Consider the following 10,680-nt stretch of genomic DNA (forward strand, 5'->3'; position numbering starts at 1 on the left):
TCATTCAACTGCCAGAACCTAATTCCTGTCTAAAATATTCCCCAGTAAATTCTAAGGTCCCATGCATGAATATGGGTAGCAATTTTACATTTGTGTTTGAAGTTAAAAGAAATTTTCTTTGTAGTATTTTGAGTGACAACAGAAGGGAATGTAGATTTTGTGAGAGACTTTGATACAGTCTCTTTTTATTTTCTTTCTTGATACCAAATTGTTTTTTATAATTTTAGTCTTAATTATTTTTAAGTGTGTTGTGTTTGAATGAACCTTATTTTATCCTTGTCTTGTTTCAGCATGGTAAGCAGTCTTTCGTGTGTCTTAATTGAAAACAAATTTTCTCTGCTGTACTTTAAACCAAGTTACAAGAGAAGGAAAGATACATTTTGTGAAAGACTATGATAACTTCTCATGTCATTTTATTTCTTTTGTCTATTTTATTGTTGTTTCATGTTTAAATGAACATTATTTTATCCTTGTCTTAACTTAAGTTTTGCTTGTTGATTGGCTGAGCGATAGCGAAGCCTGTTACTCCAGTGGGGTTGAAAAGTTTTGTCTGTCTGTCTGTCTGTCTGTCTGTGTGTCTGTGTGTCTGTGTGTCCGCACTACTCCTCCTGAACGGCTCGGCCGATCTCGGTGAGATTTTGCACACTCTTTGGGTATGACCTTGGCTCGGCACACGCGAAATTTCACTACCCTAGCTCAAATGGTTCAGTTTTTATAGCCGAAAAACACCTAAAAAACGGCGAAAAATCGAGTTTTTCGCAGATAGATCACTTCTGTCATGGAGGAAGGGGGGTCTGGGGGGCGGAGACGCCCAGCCCAGACAGGTTAAAAAGTGACAAGGGTCAAGATCGTTTTATCTGTAGATAAAACAACTCTATTTAGAATGTAGGGGGGTCTGGGGGCGGAGCCCCCCAGCATTCAACAAAATAAAAAATAACCAACAATGGACAAGCCATTGCCTGCCGCAGGCAGGCTAGCGCCCCAGGCCAAGGTAGGTACTTACGCCAGGCGCGGATTGGAGAAACAGGCAGCGAGACATCGCGAAGCCTGTTACGACAAGACGCGGTCTGGCGTAAACCTACCTTGTTTTATCTGTGTCATTTTATTTTAAACTAATTAAGTTTCAATATGGTAGCCTGAGTTATGTCAGTAACTGTCCATTGATTTTTGCTTGCCCACTCCGATCTCATCTATTAGAATGTTGTGGGTAGTGTGGAATTTTATGATATAGAAAGTCTTAAATATTGCATAGTGTATATTTTCATGAGTAAATAAAAATTTCATAGAGGGAATACATTGGTTTCTTTAACAAAATATACATTCTGTAGTTACTTAAACATGAACTACTAAGTCATCATAAACATGTCATAAAATTATATGAACAATCAACAAGTTAAAACAAAACAACATATTTTGATAAATTCTGGGATGACGAGTAACGCAAATGATCTATTCTGAGGTACTAGAGGTGTTGCCATCATTTCTGAAACAAAGTGACATTGCAGAATTAGATAAGACCATGTCAGGGGCACTTCAGTGAGGTTCAAAGTGTCATGCCAGTACATACCCTGAATTGGAGAAATCATCAGCATTCTGGTCTTCTTGCTCTTGGTCCTGCTCCGTTTGCTGTGCTTTCTCCCAATTGGCATACCTGTCTAGCAGGGTCTGGAGGCGCTCAGAAAGAGGCTGTTTGTAGTTTTTCTTTGACATTTTAGTCCCCCGCTCAGGTTCAATTTTTGCCACAACTCTGTAAAACAATAACAATTAGTTTCTTGTCAGATAGAGTAATCCTTCTAAAGCTTGTAAGTGATTGCTGGAACACAGTTGAACAAAATGTACATACCTCTGGAGAAAGTCCAATGTATTGCCAGCGTGTGGAGCATACTTAATATTCATCACGAAGTATGAGCAAAACAGCAGTGTTAGCCCTTCTTTGAAGGACTTGGCAGAGCTCACAACATTGCTGTCAATTGAAAAGAAAAATCCCTTTGCTTCAAAAACAGGACCTGGAGAAAACATTGGAAACACATTGTTAAGTATCTCAGAAATAAATACAAATTTATAACACTTCAAAAGAGGTATAATATTTTTTTTTTGTCTCACCCAAAGACAGCAAGCAGGGTGTTGGTGGCAGTACAAGCCCATCAATGTCCTGCACTTCATTAATTTTTGTTGTTTTCTGCAAGGATCAGAGTCAATTAGAAAAGCTACACTTGTACGCAAACATAGCAGAATTATGCACCCTGAAATAACGTACCTCAATTTCAATAACACTTTCTGACTCGTCTTCCTTGTAAAATTGGGCAAGCATAAGCACTGTTGCTACAATCTTAGGATATTTGCATGTTTTGTTTTTTACAGCCCTCTTATACTTCCTTCTTGTTGAACTGCTCTCAAGCTCCTTCAAGGTTGACAAGAACTTGATGAAAGAATAAGGTTCAAAGTCGTCTTGAAACTCATCGAGCTTCTCCAGCCAATTAATTTGGGTAAGTTCGTTGAAATGAGTAAGCATGCCTCTGCCTCGAAACAGGAATGGCCATTCAGTGGAAAGCTGCTGAGTTGTCTTCCTGTTTTCTTGACCTGTTTCTGTAGCCTGCTGACCTGCTTGCCCTGCTCCTGACGTTCCTGCTTGCCCTGCTCCTGAAGTTCCTGCCTGCCCTGTTTGGCCTGATCCTTCTGTTTGCCCAGATCTTCCCGATTGCCCTGTTGGGCCTGCTCCCGAACCTCCTGCTTGACCAGTATGGCTTGCTCCACCTGCTCCACCTGCTCCACGGGCTCTTCTAGCTCTCGGCTTGGTTTGTCCATTTATATCTTCTCGTTGCAGAGGGAATGTATCAAGGATACGTTTGTCAATTTTCTCCCAGGGCCAATCTTTTGCAAGAGTATTGCGAAATATTTGAGACATAACTAATTTACTGTTTTCCATCTCAATTCTTTTCTCAGGAGTAATTTTAACACGCCAACGCGCACAGCCATGTGCCTCTGGAATTATTTGGCGCCTCATTACTAGATTTAACTTTGAAAGCCCTCATTTCTTCATCGTATCTGAATTTCAGCTTCTGATCCATGTATTTGCAACTGGTCAAACTACGATTGCGATCATGCAAAGCATGAGGATACTTTAAAACCATACTTTCAGCAACTTTAGTAAACATTGTCCTTGCAGCATTTGGGTCTTCTGACAGCACATCTTTAACAATCAATCGTATCATTAAGCAACGATCAGATTTACCAAGCCACTTCCCCTCTTCCAGCTGTCGGATAATTGATCTTGGAATCTGATTCCACTTGACTCTGTATGTTGTAGGAGCTTGATTCTGTAGTTCTCTCAGGGGAAGGTGATCAGGACCTGGAATAAAAATTAAGTTATGAAATTGAATAGTTCAATACTGTCAATCAAAATAAACCCAGACTGCATTGGTATACTAAGTTTTAATATAAAAATTGCATATTTGTTAAAGCACTCACGAAATTTGGCCTGCCAAGAGCGGTGTAAAATAACTGCATCACACACTGGTACTTCGAGGCTTATGACATCTAGTGGAACATCAAACAGACGTTCTAGAGAGCGAACTCCAACTGCTTCACTCGTCAAATGCCTGACCAAGTTCGTGGCCTTTGCCTCATTGCCATCGGGGACAGTTTTCTTGATAAGGACAAGTATACTCTGCTGTACTTCATCCATTTTACCTTGAACAAGAAATACTGGAAGGAGGGACCCTCGTACAGTAAATGAACAGCTCAAACACCACCAGCTACACAAGTGTTTACGCTTCAGGGCACTGAGTCCAAGAGCGACAAGTCACTTTGTCTTAGATTCGGCTAACACAACTCACCTGCGTAGGCTTAGGGTGCAGAAAATTGGAAATTAGAAGCGTCTGTCTTCTTTGAAAGTACTTTTTCGAAGCGTAGAGTAAAATGGCGCCCAACCTCCTTTCCTGCCGCTGTGACAGTCAGCTGTTGGCCGTTCGTCAGTTGTTCGCCTCTGACGACTCGAGGGAGAGATGAGAGGCACTTCCTTCCCTGCATTCCAAATCCATAGGCAAGATGGTAAGTAAGAAAATAAACCGTATTTCTTTAAAAAAATAAATTTCCAAGACAACTTAAGGGGGCACACCAGTGAAAATGCAGAGGTCTCGAAAAACGATCATTCTGAGAAAAGTAACTAATGTATTTGATTGATATTTTATTCTTGGCTTAAAATTATACCAAAGAAAAGAAAAATCAGTATGGGGGGGCGGGGTGGCGATGGCAAGACGGAACGCCAGTGCACTACATTTTTCTGCGACCTTGCCACACTCGTGCCACGATTCCGCCTCTTTGCATTGAGCCTCGAGCACGGGATTTGAAAATTTCTCAACAGGACACATGTGGCTATGGTCTGAACCACGGGCATGCAAAAAAAATGATTTTGAATTTGGTTTTTCAAAAGGCAAAAATAGAAACAAATTTTTTTACCAGTTTTTTCGCGCTTTCATGGCTGCTGCTCACGTCTTATATATCGGATGGTCATTTCCGAGGTTCAGACCATAGACGCAAGTTAAACGAACATTTTGCCGCAAACCGCATTTAATTATCTCAATTTTTGCGCCCGTGAGAGTGGCACAAAGGTACAGAACAGGTGTTTTGAGAAAAAGCCCTAAAAGTAGAAACATAGATTTAACGTGTTTTTTCCGGATTAAAAATGCGCCTTTTGACGTATTTTAGTTCCGTTTGCGCCAAAATGTTCCTTTTTTCAACTGCGTTTGGGTGGTTCAGGGGTTTTATAATTGAACTTCGAGTGAAAAACCTTAACGTCAACAATTGGTCTAAAATATGCAAAAAAAATTACCTTTTTAGCAAATTCAAAAATGTGCCCAAACCGAAGTAATTGGAATTTTGCGGTGGGGTTTGCGGCGTTCGACTCGGAATGAAAAGCAGAAAAATAAGATGAAATAAAAAAGAAGGCCAAAATTTGACGATTTTCACTGGTGTGCCCCCTTAACGGTTTCTGCAATGCGCGATTCCAAAGCTCTGGATCATGCAATCGAAATTTGAAATCGAAAACAATGAGCTTTTAAATTTTTCATACTCTGAGGAACCGGCGGAACCCGGCCGCACCCCACCCCTCCCCTTCAACACCCTTCACCCGTCTTTCTCCGCCCTGCTACTGCCCAAGAAGCCGTGTTCTCCTTAAAATGGAGTATTTTATGGATTTCTTTGATATTTTATTACTCAAAACTACGAGAACTAGTGTTGCAGTCATTATTTATCGACTTGGTTTGCCGGTAGGGTGTCGCTTTTTAGCTGTCCAACTCTGTACTTGATTCCATCCCTGTGTTATTTTCTTGTCGCCGCACTATGATCTAGAATCCCAAAAACGCGGAAAAAATTCCCACGGCCTTGAAATCGCCCTCTTGTATGTATTTTGGGTCGGGGATTCTAAATCTGACATTAGTTTTGAGCTACGGTGATGTGCCTCTGAAAAAAAACGCAGAAAAAGCTTAAAAAGATTTAAAAATTGAGAAAATATTGCTGTATAAGATAATCGAAGTCGGGTAAAGAGCTGCTGGCACTAGTTTCGAGGTCTGGGACCTTTACTTTGTAAAAATTAGAAGGGCTGTGCAAGAAATAACACAACGATGAAGCGACTTTACTCTGCCATTCAATTTTTTAAATTAAATATTTGAATTTTACACGGTTTACCACAACCAGTTGAATTTCATTCAATGTATAAAACGAAACAAAATGTATAGAATAGGGTAAACTATACAGTTATCGGCAGGGGTACAGTTATTGTCATCTCGGCGAATAGTTGGGTCCTGCTCTGCAAGTACGCGTCCGTTAGTGATGCGGCCAATGCAGGTCGCTAGAGACACCTTTTGAGCATGCAGGACCGAGAAAGCATCGCGTTTGATTGAACATGTCAGCCAACAGAGCCACGTTTCTTGTCAAGTGCAGAAAGAGGTCACTTCGGCCGCCTGTTCTTATCTTCTATGCCAGGAACAGGGGTTCAATCTTTCGTGAAATTCGTAAATGTGGGCCGGAAAAAACAATTCTTTTCGCCAGGTTCCTTCTCCCCATCTACTGAAGGCACAGAAGCACAGAAATTCCTCTTGCTTGTCCTCATTCGGGGGGTGCCGATAACTGCACCAGAGATATCACCTCAAACACCGTTATCGTCAGGGTGGCCTCAAACTACACTGGTGCTTCGGGCGTCGTCCGGGAGTTAATATTCTGATGCATTATGACCATAGGAAGGCCCCTGCCAAATTTGAATGAAATCGGACTACTTTATCCACTGATCAACGTGATTTACGAATGTCCTCCTCGGCGCATTGAATGGTTGTTTTTTCGCAGCTCATGGAGCTAGTTGTCCGTGAGTCTAAAATGAAGGGCGCAAGAGGCATAACAGAAGAGAGAGGGGGTTCGTGACATGTCGAGGGGTGATATATAGAGTGTCTGTGACGACTGTTAGAAATTTTCGTCACTTTTGGTCATGTTTTGTATTTTTTACAAGGGGTGCCGATAACTGTCATAAAGGGTGCCGATAACTGTATTTTGGCTGCCGATAACTATGTTTTTGGTAACCTTTTTCTCAGGTTAAATAAGAGCGTCACCAAAAGTTTTTGGTGAAATCTTTGACAGCCACTTCGTTGTCTAGATCCTACTGAGGTGTGTGGAACAAGTCGCACGGGTCTTAGTGTCATAACCTACCCTAGAGGCCCTTGAAAAGAAAGCGATGCTCTTAAACTGACGGTAACTGTATAGTTTACCCTAGAACCGAAAAAATGTCTAAAACAAATGTACAAAACAAAGCGACAAAAACAAACTTGTAACAAAAAAGTTATTCTAAAAGGCACATGCCTTAATTTATTTTTGGAATAAAACTGAGTTCTTCCTTTCCATTTCTTCTGAACTGCTTTTCTGAGAGTGAGAATAGTGCCGCATTTTCCTTGATACCTTACGTCAAGTTCATACATCACTGCGGAAAAGTTGCAACCAGTCTCCATTTGCACCCTGCAGACTCACTTCTGATGTCCCTGAGTTCATTTTCGGTTTCACGTTTCTCAATTTCAGCATTTTTCTGCCTATTTTCTGTGATTTTCAGCCCACGTCCGGTGATTTTGAGTTCACTTCCGGTATGAACTAAGAGTAAATGAATATATGTCCTTGATAGCACTTTTGAAGCCCGTTCGTTCCATGTATGTATGTGTCCATGTGTGAGAAAAAGCAGGCACGGACGGAATTTTGTCTTTAAAAAGCTGAAAAAAACCCATGTTTGAGGGCTATAGAATCCCGGGGTCGCAGGTGGTCGCAGCATTTGCCGATGGATAATCAAACTATGGTGACCGGACTACTGAAAACTGACCACCAGAACCCAGCCAAACCCAGCCATTTTGATCCCCGGGTCTCGCAAAAATTCGAATTTTACCAATTTTGCCAAATTGTGTAAAGAAGTTTTCCGGCTTTGCCATTAATCCGAGAATGACACATAAAAAACACCCTATAGTAAAAAAGAAAGCCTGAAAGAAGACCTTTAAAATGGTATATAGGGTTTGAGGGTTTGAACCCGCCTTCCCAGGGAAATCGAGGACGGACTGAACCTCAACAAACAACTTCAACAAACGTTTCGTCAAGTTTGCAAATTTGTCAACTTTGGGAGCCTCCCATTAGTCGGAAGCAACCGACCGAGGTGTTTCTTGACTTGATTCTTGTCAGATGGACATTCAAGGATAGTTTCAGCCACACAGAAGCCAAATCAGACCCCTATCGTTTTTCTGAATTTTTTCCGCGTTTTCGGGATTCTAGATCATAGTGCGCCGTAGGTTATGGTACTGTTTTAGTTTATACACATGAACAATCGAATCGTTACCTTACATTACAATCTTTTCCCCAAAGGTTCGCCTCCGGAAATTTATTGCAGAATTCGCTCTCAAAGCCGTCATAAGTTAATCTGATGTCATATACATGGTAAAATGTGTAACTATGACTGCAGGAAAAGAGCGTACTACCATTCCTTTTAAATCTGAGGCTCTTGAAGTTATGAAATGCTGACAAGCTGCAAGAGCAAATTCTCAGGTAAGGTTGCTGGGTTGAAATGATCTTTAAGGACATCACTGTTTTAAGTACATTTGCTTTATTTGAGTTGCTTCATTTTCTTTCCAAACACATTTTATTTATTTTAGGTGTTCGGGTTTGAGCTTCAAGCTGTAAACAAAATTCAAGAAACACAATGCAAGCTCAGTTTTGAAGAAGAGTAAGGAATGACATGCTTAAATAATTATATAGTGAACAGAAGCAGTGATCATTAGGTAAGGTTGTTTGTTTGCATCTTGTGTATTTGCTTCAAGTACAGTTGCTTTATTTGAGTTTCCTAATAATAATCATGACATTGTTTTGTTTCACTTTAGGAGTGTTGAGTTTAGTGTGAAGATGTCAAGGAGTGCAATACACACAATCCGAGCAGAGATTTGTGAAAGGATATCGGGTCAAGTGTTTCAACAGTTATCTGGCCAGCAGAAGGAGCGGTCTTTTGGTAAGTTTGCAGTGTTTTATTGACGCAGGAGATGACACTTCATGCGTTAGATACATCAAGTATGATTGCTTCATTTTAAGTTGCTTAATTGTCTTTCATAACAGGTTTTTTTTTTTAATTTCAGGTGTTAGGTGGACACAGGCTTGCAAGGATCACAACAGGAGAAACATGAGGAGAACTTTGAATTGGAATGAAAGCAGGTGTTTCAACAATTATCTGGCCAGTTAGAAATGCTGTCTTAGGGTGAGGTTTTTGCTTTGAATAACTTATAATGCCATCACATTCAATCAAAATGTTTATTTTATAGGCATTTTTTAAAATTTGTTACAGGTCTCAAGACAACTGCATGTAAGGATTACAACAAGACCAATTTCAAGGAAAATCTTTCTTGAGGATACTGCTTGTTTGAGGTAGCATCTGTTGAAACGGTTTGTGGTCTGCTTGCCTTCTGCCGCTAAGCACCAATGGAGTAAGATTGTTTCTGGAATTGTCTGGGTGGGGATTGACCAGAGTTCTAAATTATTATTTCTTTTATTTCCTAATTTAATCTGTGAGTGTTGAGATGTCTCGGTAGAATGCATGCATTTGTCATATTTAAATTTTGTTGGTTCCAAGAAACCAACTGCATTTTGTATAAATACATGCATTTGTCGTATTTCTGGTTTTTTTTTTTGAAAAACTGGAAGGTGTGAGAAACCGATAAAGAACTGGAAAAACAAGAGGACCTTCGTTATTATATCTGAAGCAAGAAAGATCTTGTCTGTTGGGAGAAACCGACTGTTCTTTGTGGAAAGGTCGTAGAAAGCAAACTCTCATCATTTTCTGGAAATCTCTTGAACTACGAAGAATTGTTGGTAATTTCTGAGATTTTCTACGAAGACTTCTGGCAACATTTTTCACGACAAGTTCTTCGTCTTTTCCTGAAATTTTTTTTAACAGTGTCTTGAAAAAAGGGGGTCGACCGACTGAAACTTTTTACTTAAGTTTTCGATACGTCTTGGCAAGACCTCTTCAACGAGGGGTCGGAAGGGGGGTCCAGGAGCCCGCCTTCATGAGTAATGGGGAAAAGTGCGACGGACTCGTTTTGCGCTCCTGCTGTGCCTCTATTGCAAGGAGTTGCAGTAGCATGGCAAATATGGGTATTTTCGGAATGAGGGCTAAGAGACAAATGAAATGAGCATATTCTAAGGACAGTTGGAGTAAAGAGTGTAAGGACTTTTGCATATTGTGAATAGAAGGGCGGGCCTAAGTCACGATGGTACATCGATAACTTTGCTTTACCCGCTCACGGGGTGTGTAATGCGAGCGGGCCGAAGGCCCGGGCCTTCGACTGGCCAAGTTGGGTCTGATGCGAGGGCCGAAGGCCCGAGGAAAGGCCGCCGGCAGGCCAAGCTGGGCCGGCCCCCTGTCGAACCGAGTTGCCGGCGCAGCGAAGCTGGCAACTCGGTTCGACGGAAGGGCGGGCCCTAGCTTGTTAACGAGGAATCCGAATCTGACCTCGCCGAAAGCATGCGGGGATAGTAACTTTCGATTTGGCCCCTGAATATTTTGCATGAAAAAAAGTAAAGTTTTTTCCAAGTGATTCCGAATTATTTTTTAACGAGGCATGCGGGGATAGTAATTTTCGATTTTGACCAATTTTGACCAATAAATATTTTGCACCAAAAAAAGTTAGGTTTTTTCTTAGTGATTCCGAATCACTTTTTAACGAGGAATCCGAATCTGACCTCGCCTAAAGCATGCGGGGAAAGTAACTTTCGATTTTGACCCCTGAATATTTTGCGTGAAGAAAAGTAAACTTTTTTCCAAGTGATTCTGAATCACTTTTTGAACAGAAAACCGATTTTGACCTCGCCTAAAGCATGTGGGGATAGTAACTTTCGATTTTGACCCCCCAGTTTTTTGTTTTTGAAAAAGTAAAAATTTTTCTTTGTGATTTTAGACCAATTTTTAGCGAGAAATCCGAATCTGACCTCCCTTGGAGCCTGCGGGGATAGTAACTTTTGATTTTTACCCCCTACATCGCCAGTTTTGGCCCGAACCCCAAAATACTTGGTTGGTAGTCTTTTAGGGCCGAACTGAGTCGATTTCAATAATAAAATATTTTTTTCGCACTTTTGACCGTTTTGACCCACTGTGCATTGGTTTTATCTTTGGCGGAC

General features: G+C 41.0%; 1 protein-coding gene and 1 long non-coding RNA gene across 3 annotated transcripts; one reads left to right on the forward strand and one right to left on the reverse strand.

Annotated features, from left to right (window-relative positions):
• Positions 1-1,351: 1,351 nt before the first annotated feature.
• On the reverse strand, positions 1,352-3,659 carry LOC117647102. Of its 2 annotated transcripts, XM_034388622.1 has the most exons (6): positions 3,469-3,659; positions 2,258-3,349; positions 2,104-2,179; positions 1,844-2,006; positions 1,568-1,747; positions 1,352-1,483 (listed from the first exon to the last, which is right to left on the reverse strand). In XM_034388622.1, exons 2-6 carry the CDS (start codon positions 3,002-3,004, stop codon positions 1,450-1,452), a joined length of 1,200 nt encoding a protein of 399 aa, XP_034244513.1. In that variant the 5' UTR covers positions 3,005-3,349; positions 3,469-3,659; the 3' UTR covers positions 1,352-1,449. The 2 variants fall into 2 exon arrangements, with proteins under 2 accessions (XP_034244513.1, XP_034244514.1); XM_034388623.1 differs by having other exon boundaries at positions 2,258-3,472.
• Positions 3,660-8,402: 4,743 nt separating this feature from the next.
• LOC117647167 lies at positions 8,403-9,443 on the forward strand. Its single transcript, XR_004587825.1, has 3 exons — positions 8,403-8,518; positions 8,643-8,761; positions 8,849-9,443. It is a non-coding gene; the product is annotated as an uncharacterized LOC117647167 (long non-coding RNA).
• The last annotated feature ends 1,237 nt before the right edge of the window (positions 9,444-10,680 follow it).

Source organism: Thrips palmi, unplaced genomic scaffold (genome assembly GCF_012932325.1).
Source record: "Thrips palmi isolate BJ-2018 unplaced genomic scaffold, TpBJ-2018v1 HiC_scaffold_2, whole genome shotgun sequence".
NCBI lineage: Eukaryota > Metazoa > Arthropoda > Insecta > Thysanoptera > Thripidae > Thrips > Thrips palmi.